Source organism: Lynx canadensis, chromosome E1 (assembly GCF_007474595.2).
Source record: "Lynx canadensis isolate LIC74 chromosome E1, mLynCan4.pri.v2, whole genome shotgun sequence".
Taxonomy (NCBI): domain Eukaryota; kingdom Metazoa; phylum Chordata; class Mammalia; order Carnivora; family Felidae; genus Lynx; species Lynx canadensis.
Genome location: NC_044316.2, coordinates 45208452 through 45223517, shown reverse-complemented (window position 1 = coordinate 45223517; position 15066 = coordinate 45208452). Strand labels below are relative to the sequence as shown.

Sequence of the window (15066 nt, the reverse complement as noted above, 5' to 3'; positions counted from 1 at the left end):
TGTGTTTGCCCCATTAGGTGTGCCCAGGGCAGTGGGCACCCTTGGGTGTTCTGCTATGTGCCTGAGAGTATGTTGTCTCTGTAAGGGGGTATTAGATCTCCAAGGCCCTGCTTGGCCAGGGTCCTCCAGGAGCCTCTGGACACTGCCCATGGGAAGCCCACAGTGTGGGAGGTAGAGGGAGGGAGAGGGGGAGCCACGATGTGGGGGAGGGGTATCTCTTTTACATCTCCAGGGGAGGAAACCCCATTTCCCTCCTACCCCCAGGCTCTTGGTAAGTCTTGCCAGGCATCTGACAGGAAAGAACCTTTTGTTCTGAGCTTGTAAGAAGTCTGAGCTGGACTTGTTATCTACCCACAGCATTTCCTGAACAGGGGCTGCGGTAGGGGCTGGCCCCTAGCCTTGGCCTTGGCATCCTCCTCTCTTAGCTGTTGGGACAGGCGAGGCTGCCGCTGGCAAGGTCTAGGCCTTCGGCTGGTGAGAACTGGTATTTATCCTTAGGGTGGTTTGCCTGGGGGTGGGTAGTCAGTCTCAGACAAAGCCCCCTGAGAAAGGGGGGGGGGGCAGGAAAAGTCACCGTGTGTGTGTGTGTGTGTGTGTGTGTGTGTGTGTGTGTGTCTCGGGAGGGTGGTACTGGGGAAGTGGTGAGTCCAGTCTTCCAGTACGGTGACATCTCCCTCGGGGCAGGGAGGAAGAAGGTGTGTTCCCCCAGAGCTGCAGAAGCTGCAGCGTGGGCCCAGGCCCGGGCCGTGTCTGACACCTAGTGGCCACCTGAGCCCGGGGCGGGGCGAGGGGGAGGGGAAGGTGGTGGGAGTGAAGAGGGGGGAGGGAGGGAATCTGGAAGCGCGAACCCCAGGCTGAGGCCCGGCCGCTGCTCTCCCGGCCTGCAGCCCCTTCCGTCGTCTCCCGGGCTCAGTCCCCCTCCCGGGTCCCGGTCCCCACTCCGCAGCGCCCCCCCCCCCCCCCCGCCGCGCCCGTGGCCTCCGCGTCAGGCCTGGGCAGGAGGCCGCCACACCCACGGGGTCGCAGACCCCCTTGCGTCCCTGAACGCGGGGTTCCCGTAGGCCGGGTCGCGAGGCCCGGATTTCGGAGGTTACCCGAGCTCGGGTCCAGAAGGCCGGGGTCACGGTGGCCGCGGCTGTCACCCCTCATCGCCCTGCGCCGCAGTCCCTGTCACGCGGCATCAAGGTCGGGGCCCGGGACCTGGCGGGGCCGCGTCCATTCACCTGGGCATCAGTGGCGGCCGGGCCCTGCAGTAAGCGCGAGGACGTGAGGGAAGCACTTCCGGCGCCCCCTGCCCTCAGCGTGACCCCCGCCGCGCCGCCCGCCTTGCGCCCCACCCGCAGCCCTGTCGCCATGGAGACGCCGTAGCTCCGCGGCGGGCGCGACCGCCGGAACCGGCTGAGCGGCCGGGGCGCGGCGTGGGGAGCTCGCCTGTGGGTCCGCGGTGGGGCGCTGCGCGGCGGGGACGAGCTCCGGGCCCGGCGCCCGGCCAGGTAGGCGGCCCGGGCGGGTGGGTGCGAGCCGAGCCCCCGCGCGGAGTCGGGGAAGGGGCCCAGGTGCGCCCGCAGCGGGATGGGCCCGCCCCCCGCGCCGAGCCGCCGTGAGTCCCTCCTCCGCCACCGCACCCGCCGCTCACCTCACCTCAGCTGCTGCCGAGCCCCACGCGGCTGGGCCGGAGGTGAAAGAGCTGGCCGTGCTCCTTGCTGGAGCTGCCGGCCCCTGGCCCTGGTTCAGCCTCCGTGCCAGTCTGCGGAAGTCAGAACCGAGCGGCAGGTGACCCCACGCTTGTCAGTGGGCTCACGGCTGATATTTTGCCACGTTCTAGAAACGAGCTGGGGTAGATGTGGATCAACCACCATTTGCCACGACTGTTCTTCTGAAACCTGAAACGGGCCCAACTGCTTTGCTGGTGGCGGGCCCTCCCTCAGCTTCTCCTCTCTCCTCTTGGGGGGGGGGGGTGAAATGGCTAGCTAGGAGATCCCTTCCTTGTTCTGGAACATCCGCAGCTTAGTGGTGTGAGGGTAGGAGTTCCTCGTTGGGGAAATCCTGGCTCGTTGGATTGGGCCTGGTAGGCCCCTGAGCTGTGGGGACAGGGGGTGCAGAACTGAGCGGAGGAAGGGGTCCCCTGCTGCCTTTGACACCTAGGTGATGGCAGGGCCACCTCCACTCTCTGCCTCCTCTTTCCCCCAGGGCTCCACAGAGAAGGAGACCCTGTCCCCAGCTTTTCTCCTCCAGGTGGCCTCTCTTCGTCATACCCCGGAACTTGGCAGTCTTTGGGGATTTTCTGAATCTCATTTAATGAAGCTCGTCTCAGGATGTCTGGATTCTATTCCTTTGTTTTCACAGCAAATGAAGAAATCCCAAAGCTTTGCCACCTTCTCTTAGATACCTTGATTTCTCTTCTGAAATTGGGTTTGAGGCAGAAAATACCGAGAGAAAACTCGTAAGTGCCAAAGAGAGACCCACATAGAGAGAGGGCTGCTGCCACCCCACCCCCACGCAGGAGGAGCCTCCCGGACTTGGAGGTGGAGCCTGCCTGCCCCACCGCTGCCGCCCTGGCCGCCTTCCCTGGGCCCGCAGAGCTGGGCTTCTGCTAAGGCGGTGTGCTTCAGCAGCACCAGAAGGTACTGGTGGAGAAAGCTGCCCCAGATCCAGGGTTTTCTGCCCAGTGGGGGACGGAGAGTGGACAGAGGGGAGTGTGGATTTATGAGAGGGGGTAGTGCTGCCATCTGGCTCTCTGTGGCCCCAAACCTCTTGTGTCAACAACTTCTGATGTGTGTGACTCTTCACCTTACTCTTCCCAAGGTGCTATTAGGACCAGATTTAGTTTTTGTTAGACTTTTATCTGATTGAGTATCTACCATGTGGCAGGCACTTTGCTAACCGCTATTACATATTTATCCCACTTATTTTTTGCCAGGCCAGTGAGTAATGAGGTGGGACTATCGATAGGGGACTATCGATATCCCCTATCTTGTGGATGAGGAAGCAGGCTCGGAGAGGGGACTTGGCTTGACCAGGACCACAGAGTCAGATGCAGAGGGGCTGGCTTTAAAAATACATCCGGGGGCGCCTGGGTGGCGCAGTCGGTTAAGCGTCCGACTTCAGCCAGGTCACGATCTCGCGGTCCGTGAGTTCGAGCCCCGCGTCGGGCTCTGGGCTGATGGCTCAGAGCCTGGAGCCTGTTTCCGATTCTGTGTCTCCCTCTCTCTCTGCCCCTCCCCCGTTCATGCTCTGTCTCTCTCTGTCCCAAAAATAAATAAACATTGAAAAAAAAAATTAAAAAAAAAAAATACATCCGTTTGACCAGAGCTGCATTCATGGGTCGTAGGCACTTATGCCTTGCTGGGACCCTTCTTCCACTAAAAATAATACCAATTTTTAAAAAAACCCTATATTCTACAACAATTAAAAAAAAACCTATATTTTACAATTGTGTTGGTATAAAGACAATTATAATCCAGGCCAGATTAAAAATTAAAACATTTTCTTCAGCACTAAGTTTGTTTCTCCTTCTGATTTTAGCAGAAATCATAACATTTTTTGTGGGTCCCTACAAGTATTGGAAACCCTGGCACCAAGCCCACTGTACCTAATGGAGAACCAGGCTTTGCTTTCTTCCTGCGGGCTACTTGGGGCCCTGCCTGACAGCTCAACCTTCACTTTGCTTTCTCTTCCATCACATTCTAGGGCATTCTAGGGCAATTGAGTCATCCCTTCGATGGGGGGGAAGGAGGGTTGGTTAGATCTTAGAAAAGATGTAACCTCTGTCCCCAATATAATCTTGCCTAACCCAATTAAAACCCTGCTGTGGCCAAGGAGGGCTGCAGCCAGGCCAGGCTGCCTGCCTCCGGGCTCTAGGACATGGGCAGTGTCTGGTCCTCATAATGAGATTAGGCCTGGTGGCCTTTTAACAAAACTGTGGGCATGAGGAGAGTGATTCTCAGCACGTTCAACCCCTGCGGGTATCTCCTGTCCCTTTTTGATGACATTAAGTGGAGTCTGACTGCAAGTCGGTGTGGGAAGGGAGGGGTGACTGTCTCAGCCCAAAGTTCCAGAAGCTGCCAGAGCTGTCACCCCCGTCTTGTGCTCTGACAGGAAGGAGGGTGGCTGTGTAAGGGGCTCTGAGGGCTATCAGAGCCTCCTCTGCTTCCGTAACTCTGGTCTGCCCGGCAGAGGGGAACTTTGGGGTGGAGAGTGGCAGCTTCAAGGCCCGTGATGCTGCCCCCCACACTTCTGCTCTGGGAACAAAGGAGGCCCGGGGTTCTGGGGGCCAACCCAGCTGGCAGGGAAGAGAGTGTTCTCACTGTCTGGTTTGGAAATGAAGGGGCCTGATTCAAAGGCATTTGCTTGCTAGGGAGTGAATCTCAACTGCTTTCAAAGTTTGCACATGCAAAATGTGTTTGTGGATGGGTCGGATTCCAGCCAGAGTCAGTAGGATGCGGTCTCTCTTCAGCAATTGGAAGCAGCCCCTCCTTGCACAAAGATAGGTTGCCAGTGACTTGAACCGAATAGGCAACAGGTGAATGCCATTGCTGAAGGAATCTGGATCTTTCACACTCAGAACTTTTGGACTTCGGGGTCACCTGTAGGCAAGGCACAGACAGGCCCGCCCGAGGCGGGATGGTCTTGCTTGGTGTGAGCTTTCCTGCATCCCTCATACTTGGGCTGAAATCACCATCAAATTGGAAGGGAGGGTGGGGGAGATGGATTGGTCCTCCATAGTTCCAAAGGTCATCCTTTATCTGTGGCTTCCTCCTGGTTGCCTCATTACCCGGATGCTTAGTTCCCTAGGACAGGCGGGGCAGGTGAGCTGCCTTTGGAGCAGTTGACAGGAAGACCTCATGGAGCAGCTGGCTCATCCTCCTGCCACCCCGTCTCTCTTAACTACCTGTTCCCGTCCTGCTTCCTTCGCTCCCAGGAGAGCTCCCAGGGAACACTGGTGCTTGTTGCTGTGGTGGGCTTAAACCGCCTTAGGAGCATGGTTTCCTGAGGGGTGAGGGGTACAGGAGGACTGGCCTGGGACAGGGAGAAACCTCCTTGGAGCTCTGTTTCAAAGCGACTTCTTTGGCAAATGCCCATTTGGATCCTTGATTGGCTTCAGTATTTGGAAAGCATGAGAGCTCCACCCTAGATTCTCAGCAAAGCCACACTGCCACCAGACAACCAGCTGTTCAGGGAGTGCCACCTCAAGGTATTAAGGTGGGGAAAACTGTCTTCCGTGCGTATAGTGGAAAGTGCTCTTGGCGGCCTGAGTTGAACTTGTGGCTTGAATTCTTACTACCCTTTACTAAGAAAATCTGCATCTGCTGTGTAACTTGTCTGCAAGCTCCTTGAAGGCAGGGATCAAGTCTGATCTGTATAGCTCCGGTGTCCAGCAGTATTTGCCAGCACAGGGCAGGGGCTCGATGAACAAATGAGCAGCTATTTGCTGCTGGTAATTTGGGGCATGTCCTTTATCCTCTTTGAGCCCGTGTCCTCACGCATTGATTTGGGACAGTACTCCTCTCACCATAGTTGTATGGCGAAGCTTCCGTGAAAGAATGCTGATGATCATGAGGGAAGGGAAACAAAAATAATGTAAGAACAGGGAGGGGGACAGAACGTAAGAGACTCATAGATATGGAGAACAAACAGTCTGCCGTGAGGCCCCTGGCACCCCCCCAGCACGAGCGGGCACCCCCGCTCTTTGCCGCGGTGGGTGCAGACGGCATCAGCAGTCTGCCTTCCTGGGGAGTTCAGGGTGGAAGTGTACAATGCAGAGCGGCAGAGCCCCCCGTGTGGTCACCTCACTGCTCCAAAGTGTGATTTCTTTTCAGTGCCACCTGCTACTTCCCTAGTTCACAGCAGACACTGACTGAGGTCCTACAATTTAACTCCATCCTGACACTGTCTGCCTGGAGATGGCAGGTTAAGGGCTCAGGCCCACGAGACTGCCCCCACCTCAGAGGCCAGTCGCAAACCCAGGTTGGCACCTGTGCTTCCGACCCACCTGCTGTAGATAAGAGGTTCCCATGGCCTTCTCCTCAGGTTCAGTTAATTTGCTAGAGCAGCTCACAGAGCTCAGAGAGTTATTTTACTTATTAGGTTTATGACAAAAGGATGTGACTCAGGAACAGCCAGATTGAAGAGGTAGGTAGGGCGAGGTCCGGAAGGGTCCAGAGCACAGGAGCCTCTATCCCCAGGGAACTAGGGTAGCCATCCTCCCCGCTGGAAGCTCCTTTTGAATTTTAATGGAGGCTTCAGCACAGAGACAGGGGTGATTAGATCATTGGCCATTGGTGATTGAACAAATCTGCTGTCTTCTCCCTCCCTAGAGGTTGAGGGGTGGAACTCAAAGGTACAGCCTTCAGTCACATCGTTCCCCTGGCACCCAACCCCCCCCCCCATCTACAGGTTATCTAGGGGGCTCAGTAACATAACAGAAGACAGCATTAGGGCTTTCTTGGGAAATTTTAGGAGCTTTAGAAGTTTTAGGAGCTCCATCATATATATATATTTAATTTAATATAAATTAATATATATTAATATATATTTAATTTAATAAATATATATATTTAAGTTTTTAAATGTTTATTTTTTGAGAGAGAGAGCACAAGGAGCACAGAGGGGGGAGGGGCAGAGGGAGAGGGAGACGCAGAATCCGAAGCAGGCTCCAGGCTCTCAGCTGTCAGCACAGAGCCCGACACGGGGCTCGAACCCACAGACTGTGAGATCAGGACCTGAGCTGAAATCAGAAGGTTAACTGACTAAGCCACCTGGGTGCCCCCATCCTATATATTTCTTATAAGTCATAACATCACAGCCCTGAAGAGAACCTTGCTCTGGTTTCCGTCTGCCTCCTTAGGAGACTGGCCGGGAGGGAAACATGCTGGCTCTGGCTTGCCCGGCCACAGAGCAGCTCTGAGGTACAGGGGCGACGATCCCCTTTGCGACCCTGAGCTCCCTCTGCTGTCATTGGTTATTCTGCTGGGCAGGGAGAAGCTGTGGCAGGTCTGCCAGCAGTAGAGCACGTTCCTTCTGTTCTTCCTGATTCAGAGCTAATCAGATTCTGACTGTGCCCCGGGCTCTCTGGGGATAAATCTAATAAAGTCGGGGAGGACGGAGAACAAGTGACCCGAGGACAGCCTCTCTCCGGTCGATTTTTCCTGTTAGAGTTAGGGCAGAGGAATAGATCCCCAGGAGACCCAAGGAAGAGTAGGACGCGTTCCTCGGAGGAGGCACGACAGCAGACAGGCACAGGCGAGCTTCGTGGCAGGCAGGCAGACTGCCGACGGGGTAAGTGGGCTCCAGGCCAGCGTTGGGGATGCAGAGGTGGGGACAGAGAAGAAAGAAATGTCCCTTTTAGGTTGTGGGGCAGGTGGATGGAGGGGAGGGTGAGTGGCAGGGAGCCAGAAGAGAGGCGCAGGGAGTGAGGCAGAGTGTTGTGAGAGCCAGGGAAGCTGAGTGGACTTGGTGAGAAGATGCGGGGCTGCAGATGGAAACTGAGTTAGGATCGTGTTACAAGTGTTGCCATTTCACTGGCAGGCGCCCCCGTTTGCACAAGGTGGGACAACATGAGTTGGGGAACTGGCCTCGTCCTCGTCCTTGTCCCTGGCAGGTCTGGCGGGTTAGAAGGGGTACAGAGATTGGGGTGGAAGCTCCATGCTCTGGCTGGGGTGGTGGCAATGAAGATGGCCAGGAGGCAAGTGATGGTGGGGACCCTGGGGGAGAACCCCGAGGATTCGGTGGCCTGTCTGTAGAGGTGTCAGCGTCAGGACCAGGAGGACAGCCGCAGTGGCCACCTGCACGAAGTCAGGATTGGATTCGGTTATGACGACGATGGGCAGATGAATTGACTACGGATGTGCGGAGGAGTTTGAAGTGTTTGCTGATGTCGGTAGAGATGTGTGGTGGGTAGCTAGAAATGGGGTTTGTATTTGGGGGAGAGGACAGAACTGGCCCTAGATGTAGGAGTTGCCTTGGGTAAAGGTGACAGATATGGACGGTGGCAAGAGTCTCAGAAATAGGGGTTCATTGTCTGCCAGGGCTTCTGGAAACAGGTGTTCCCACCTGCTATGGGAGTGTGTTTGGAAGATCATTTGATAAAATGTCAAAAACCTAAACGAGAACATAGCCTTGCTGCAGGATTCCATTTCTTCATTTAGGAATTAATGAGACACATGTGCAAAGGTGATCGCATGGTGTGGTTTATTTAGTGAAAAACTGGAAGCTAGCTAAATGTTGAACAGTTGGGATTGGGGTTTGGTTAAAGTGTGGAACAGCTGTATGGTGCAGTCTTGTGTTGTCATTGAGACAATGATGTGAATGTATATTCGTGGACAGGAAAAGATACACAGGATCTACTGTTAAGGTAGAAAAGCAGGTTAGAAATCGGTATGTCTCTGTTTTTATAAAAGAACGTATATGTTTGTAGAAAAAAAGGATGTAAGGACACACATGAAAATGCTGATTACTTGTAATTTTTTCCCTTTTTCTGTTAATCTGTATTTTACTGTAGCGAGTATGTATTAGTAACACTCGCCACTGCCCCCAACTTTTTTTAATGGTGAAGTTGCCAAAATTTGTCAGATGTGGCAGAGAGAATCGGGGGGTAAAAAGAGACCTCCCCAATTACTAGTAGAAGACCGGGCTGACTGGACACTCGTTCTTGAGCGGTACAGGGTGGAGAGAGACAGCAAGCGCTGGGTGTTAGAGGGAGACCCAGAACCCATTAGGCCATGTCTCTGCACCGCTGTCATTCTCTGGAATGTTTCCACTGCTGCTTGGAAAGCCCAGGACACTGCGGGCAGAGAACCTCTTTCTGTGGGCTCGGGACCCTGCAGCACCGAGGCAGACAGATGGAGGAGGCCATCCTTGTTCATCACCGGCCTCGTGCCCTGGCTGCCTCTCCTGACTGGGCGTGTGGGCCAGGCCTGGGCTCCGGGTCTGGAGAACTATCTGATTCAGGGTGAAGAGCTTGCGCGAAGGCCATCCTGACCCTGGGGGAGGCTAACCTGGGGGTGCACTGGGCAGAGGAGCCAGGAAATGCGCTTACCACACACACAAACACATGCACACACGTACACACGCATGCAGGTGCACACACACAGGCACACATGCACAGACCCCTGAGCAAGACTTTCGCAAGCCTCCTGGAACTGCCACTTTCTTATCTGTGGCATAGGGACAGTAACTACCTGCTTTACTGTCCCATACAGGATGGCTATGAATTAAGTGATGTGTATGAAACACCCCATGGGCTCTGAATGCCAAGGTGCTACTCCCTGTCCTGAGTAGGGGTGCAGACCCGGCGGGCCCTGAGCGTGGGGGGAGGAAGTTGTGGCAGGGGGAGCAGGCTGTGGGGCTGCTCCTGTTCCCCACGTCGTCTTCAGGCAAAGCAGGGTCAGAGCATGGGGGCAGCTGTGGGGGCTGCACCCAGGCTCCTGGGGAGGGCAGGATTTCTCCTTCTGTCGGCCACACGCTGGGTGCATGGGTGCAGGGATGTCAGCTTTCTCGTTCTCTCTGGACGTGCTTGTGACCCATCTGGAGGACAAACCGTGACTAACTCTGTACCTTCAAGGGATTTTCTCACTTCTCTGAACCTCCTCTGTGAGCCCCACCTGAGAAAAGCCAGGGCCTTGGGAAACAGAATGCAAGGCACAGGCACGTCCCCCCACCTCTGAATCTGGAGGACCTTCACTTGCACCCTCACTGCATCTCATAGCCAGGTGCTGGCCTGTCTGTCTCTGGGGGAAGCGGGGCACCTCTGCTGAGCTGTCCTTGAATCTCGGGAAGGGATGGAAGCACTGCTGTAGCACAGGGGCCGGGAGAGGTGGGTGGAAGGGGGCAGCGGGCAGCGGGAGGCCGGGACGTGGCCTCTGGAAGCTGTGGGCCACTCTGAGCTTTGCTGTTTTCCCTCCAGCAGCTGCCTCAGCATGGAGAGCCACGCAGGCCTGGCGGCCACCCCGAGGGCGCTGCCTTACTATGTAGCTTTCTCCCAGCTGCTGGGCCTGATCGCCGTGGCCACGACCGGTGCCTGGCTCGGTCTGTACAGGGGCGGCATCGCCTGGCAGGGCGTCCTGCAGTTCAACGTGCATCCCCTCTGCATGGTCATAGGCCTGATCTTCCTGCAGGGAGATGGTGAGTCCCACCCTTGCTCCTGAGAGCGGCGGTTTGCAGGAACTCTATCATCCCTGGGGTCTCCTGCACTTAGACACTTCTAAGATTCTAGAAAAGACAGGAAGGAAGCTGGCTTGGGGCCTGGGAACACCAGGCATCCAAATCTAGGGGCCTGAGGTTTGTGGAGCATCCAAGGGTGTGCGTGTAGAGCAAGCAGCCCAGGGGCTGGGCTGTGAGCTGAGGCTGGCTTCTGCAGGGGTGGTTTGAAGTTGGAAGAAAAACGGTGAGTGTGCGTGTGTGTGCGCGCGTGTGTGCGTGTGCATGGGTGTATGTGTTGGGGGAATGGTGGACTTGGCAGAGCTGCAGCTCCTCTCTGGGGCAGGAGTGAGGCTGTGCCTGGCCCCCACCCTGCCTTCTGTGCGGCCTGCTCTGGTAACAGGAAAGCTGGATCTGGATCTGTTTGACCCATTCTTCCTAGGGGCGGTCCTGGTGACAGCCATTCCCCAGCAGCAGATTCCTAAGAGGCATTCCCCGTGCCACCTGGCCCTGTCCGGCTCAGCCCTGTGAGGGGGATTAGCTTGGGAATCGGGTTCCCCACCTAGGGAACCTGGTTGCGGAAGGTAGTGAGTATCTGCTCAGCTTCAATACTGGGCTATTTGAGGACCATCAGAGCTAAGAGGTGAACTCAGAAGCTTGGTGACACCTCAGCGTGACTGCATGACGAACCGAGGACACAGCCCAGAATACACGGGACACTTGATAAGAAAGTGGTGGCGGCAGGGGCGCTAGGGCACACCTACCCGAGGGCCCCCGCGAGGCCCCACGGAGTCTGTTTCCTGTCCTACTGCCTGTGGCTGGGGTGCCTTGCCAAGCCCTTGGTGCAGATCACCTCTGCCAGCCAAGCTGCGTCTCCTCGCTGCCTGTGGCAGGCGGGCCTGACCTTCCCTTTCTCACTCCCTGAAAGCCCTGCTGGTTTACCGTGTCTTCAGGAACGAGACCAAACGCACAACCAAAGTCCTGCACGGGCTGCTACACGTCTTCGCGTTCATCATCGCCCTGGTGGGTGAGTTCCTGGGCACGGCTTTCCCTTTCCCCCACCTCTGCTTCTAACTTGGTGGGGGGGTCGCCGCTTGACACGTCTGGTCTCCACGCCGGTTCTGTTGTGGTCCCGTCCCCATCCCTCCCGCGATCCCCCACCCCCCAGGCATCCCCGGCTGGGACGCTGGGTGCTGGCAGCCCTCAAGCCGGGACCAGATCCCAGAAGTCCCGGCTGGTTGGGTTTCCCTTGGGTCACCTCACCCGCTCCCCTCCCCACCAGCCCTGTCCTCACACGGCCCCTCTCTCCGGTCCAGGCCTGGTGGCGGTGTTCGACTACCACAGGAAGAAGGGCTACGCTGACCTGTACAGCCTGCACAGCTGGTGTGGCATCCTCGCGTTTGTTCTCTACCTCGTGCAGGTGGGCGGTTCCGCGCCACGGCGGTGGGGCGGGGGCGGGGGTGCACGAGGCCACGATGGGGCCGCCTGTGCCACAGAAGGGCCCGCTTTCCCGGGCGTGTGCCTGAGAGTGAAGGCGGTGCTTCAGCACAGTTGGACGCTGCTTTCGGATCCCCAAGTGGGTACGAAAGCCAGGATCTCCCGGGCGAGGGTGCCTCAGACCCAGGCCGCCTTCCAGCTGACGCGGCACATGTGTCTGGCCACGGGCCCGGGCTTCCAAGCGTTCGAGCGCGATGAACCGAGATAGGCCTCGAGTGCCGGGGCCAGGACCTTTCCCAAAAGCGCTTACTGCTCCCCCCACCCCTGCTCTTGAGATGAAGAAAGCCAAGCGGTGGATGGAGGGGTTCCCAGACTGCGTGTGGACACGGCCTACGTGGGGTGACCTCGGGTGGGTCAGACGGCGGCCGGCTCGGTCTCCGGCACCACCCCGCCTTTCCTTGTAGTGGCTCGTGGGCTTTGGCTTCTTCCTGTTCCCTGGAGCTTCGTTTTCTCTGCGGAGCCGCTACCGCCCGCAGCACATCTTCTTTGGCGCCACCATCTTCCTGCTCGCTGTGGGCACAGCCCTGCTGGGCCTGAAGGAGGCGCTGCTGTTTAAACTTGGGTGAGTGTCCTGTGCCACCACGGGCCTCGGGAGACGGAGCCCTGCCCTCTGCTTCCCTGGGCCTCTGCCTTCTGAGGCAGCTTCTTGTGGAGTTAGCGAAGCAGCGGTTTTCCTCTCCGGGGGGGGGGGGGGGACGGGTGGGGCTGGGATTGGAATACCACGCCAGCTTTCTGGCCTTGGTGTGAATGGCATCTGGGCCTGACCGTGACCCCTCGGGTGGCTTCTCCCTTCCACCCAAACCCTGCAGGGCCAAGTATAGCACGTTTGAGCCTGAGGGCGTCCTGGCCAACATGCTGGGCTTGCTGCTGGTCGGCTTTGGCGTGACTGTGCTCTACATTTTGACTCGCGCTGACTGGAAACGGCCACCCCAGGCGGAGGAACAAGCTCTCTCCATGGACTTCAAGACGCTGACCGAGGGCGACAGCCCCAGCTCCCAGTGACGGCCTGCCCTTGTCCCACAGGGAGGGTCTGGCTGCGGCTGGCCTCCTCAGTTCCGGGAGGTTCTGATAGGCGTCTTTGCCGTGCCCTGTCGAGGCCGTCTTTAGGCCGGGTGGCTCTCGGGGAGGGCTCGGCAGTGTCGGTAGGGACCGTGGGGGCAGCGTTCCCCCTCGAGCGCTGATTTCTGGGGTTTAGGGCTTGACCTCCTCTACTTTCTTCTCCTTGCTGCTGCTTTAGAGTCCTGTTAGTCATGCACAGATCCCTGCCCCTGTTGTCGCTGTCACCCCCTCAAATCAAGAAGCTTTGGGTAGAGTTTTGGGTGGTCAGCCCTGGTCACAAAGGCATAGATCCCTGAAGGAGATGCAGGGTGGCTCTCCCCTTGAGGCAGCGGATGCTGGGCCGCGTCCAGTGGCTGCAGAGAGCACAAAGCTGTGGGATAAACTGGGGCTCAGCGACAGGCTGGCAAGGCCAAGACTTGCTTTATGTAACACTGAATTCAAACCAGGAGTCTCGCTAGTCTGAATAACACGGTGGTGTGAATGGGCCCAGTCTTTGGCAGTAGAGCAAGTGATATTATGTGTAAAATATGTTGGTATTCGGAGCGAGGTTCCCCAGGAGAGGGGAGGGACTGGCCCCTGGGAAGCTCTGGAGATGTGGCTTCGGCCCAGCTGTGCTCTTGGCCTCCCCTTTCTTCAGTCCTCAGCCCCAAGATGCTGTGCTGGGAGAGGGACAGGGCACAGGACTGAGACAAACTGTACTTGGCGGCTGAGAGAAGGGGAAGGAGGTGGCCCCTCGCACTGGTGGGCTGGGTGGTGGGCTGGCCACTCCCTGCAGGGGCCCGGGCCACCAGTGCCCCCGGTGTCCCTGCCCTCACAGGCTGGCTCTGACTTGAGGCCGAGGGCATACGTCTTGTTTTTGTTTTTAAACAAAAAACTGCCCTGTTGCCCCCTTTCCCTTTCAGTGGGGAAGGCAGGGCCGCCTGCTTCTGTCCACGAGGAAAGCCTCATCCCCTTACCTGGGCCCATCTTTGCAGGAGGTTGGGACGGAGTTGGAATTGGGTTAATTCCCCCCAGCTGTGTAAGTGTGTTATGCTGCCGCCTGAGTCACTCTTTGGATTCAGTCTGGAAGTAACGTGATCAGAGCATTGACCTTGTGCTTCTTGGACTTGGGGAATGCTCTCTTCTTGTTTTCCTCATTTTCTGGGCTTTGAGGAACATGACAGTTTGAGACAGACACAGCTTACTTAAGTGAAGAAATGAATGAGGTTTCTAAGCCCGGCTACTGTTCTGTAGATGGTTGCCTTTTTCTCACCTAACCGCTGCCTTAGAGAAAGGGGCTGGCCGCTTCTGATGCTCAGATTTCTAACCCTCCGCTTTGCCACAGGCCCTGCCTTAGGCAACAACGCCAGTTCTCCCAGCAGGTGCCTGCAGGTCTGGAGCCCTCCCCAGCAGGGCTGCCCAGGCCCCTTGGAGCCTCTCCCGGCCTCCCTGTCCCAGCCTCCCTGCCTCCGCCACAGCTTGTCTGGAGGCTACACCGCGTGCTCCGCCAGAAAGGGGCTCCGTCAATTCTTTCACCACCTGGCTCACGCTGAATAGCCAGGTATTTTACAGGTGGAGAGACTCCTGCTTGGACAAACTACCAAAGTACAACTGTGTATCTACCCGCTCCCCCCCCTCCCCCCCGCCTCAGAATGCCACTTAGAGAAACGGAACCTTAAATTTGCAGTAAAAATCTGTAAACTGGTCTGTTTGCCAACGTGTATGTTGGATGATTAAGGAGGCCCCCTGGAAGCTGATCCATTGTGGTTTATTTTACTTTGCCTGTGGCCAGTTGTCTGTGAAGTACAATGTAGCGTCGGTGCAACAGATGATTCAATAAATGTCTACAGCTGATCTCTGGCCTGTTCTCTTCATTCACCCTGGCAAAAAAGGGGCCAGTGCTTTTAGCGGCATCAGACATGTGAAGTTAGTTCTACCAGGCTCGACAGAAACTGAACCTCCCCTCCCCCCACTCTGGGCACAGAAGGTAAAGCGATTCATGATCTCTGTCATGGCCCAGGGGCTGTTCAGTCTCTGGAGCCAGAGCGGGAGGCTCTTCCTCATGGTTAGAGAAACCCTTTTCCCAACCCAGAGACAGTGGCCTGGAGGGTGGAGCGTGGTAAGGGCCTCGGCAAGAAGTTTTCCCTAGTAGTCGCTCAACTTTTTACCTTTTAAAAGAGATGTCTCTTTATTCCTTAAGGAGAGGAGCAAAGCTTTGAGAACGAGGCGGGATTCCACTTGAGAGCAGTTCCTAAGACCCAGGCAGGAGATGTGTTTATATGAAGTTGGGCTGGATCTCACGCTGGGATACACTGCGCTCCCGTCACCTAAAACAAAACACTAGTTAAAGGGACCCCTGCAGCAAATCCTCTGAGGAGTAATCCTTGGGGAACA

General features: G+C 56.8%; 1 protein-coding gene across 3 annotated transcripts; it reads left to right on the top strand.

Moving 5' to 3' along the window:
- The first annotated feature begins 1472 nt into the window (after nucleotides 1-1472).
- Nucleotides 1473-14526, top strand: LOC115500917 (cytochrome b561). 3 transcript variants are annotated; one of them, XM_030295680.2, is made up of 6 exons: nucleotides 1473-1493; nucleotides 9908-10122; nucleotides 11066-11164; nucleotides 11454-11557; nucleotides 12039-12196; nucleotides 12444-14526. In XM_030295680.2, exons 2-6 carry the CDS (start codon nucleotides 9918-9920, stop codon nucleotides 12634-12636), a joined length of 759 nt encoding a protein of 252 aa, XP_030151540.1. In that variant the 5' UTR covers nucleotides 1473-1493; nucleotides 9908-9917; the 3' UTR covers nucleotides 12637-14526. The 3 variants fall into 3 exon arrangements, with proteins under 3 accessions (XP_030151540.1, XP_030151542.1, XP_032447042.1); XM_030295682.1 differs by lacking the exon at nucleotides 1473-1493 and adding an exon at nucleotides 2419-2624 and having other exon boundaries at nucleotides 9905-10122; XM_032591151.1 differs by lacking the exon at nucleotides 1473-1493 and adding an exon at nucleotides 6953-7278 and having other exon boundaries at nucleotides 9905-10122.
- The last annotated feature ends 540 nt before the right edge of the window (nucleotides 14527-15066 follow it).

Excerpts from the sequence above, each read along its gene's own strand:
- LOC115500917 (XM_030295680.2), top strand. The coding sequence starts at position 9,918 with ATGGAGAGCCACGCAGGCCTGGCGGCCACCCCGAGGGCGCTGCCTTAC. Across the intron at positions 11,558-12,038 it reads TTGTTCTCTACCTCGTGCAG|TGGCTCGTGGGCTTTGGCTT; the intron begins GTGGGCGGTTCC and ends CTTTCCTTGTAG. Across the intron at positions 12,197-12,443 it reads GCGCTGCTGTTTAAACTTGG|GGCCAAGTATAGCACGTTTG; the intron begins GTGAGTGTCCTG and ends CAAACCCTGCAG.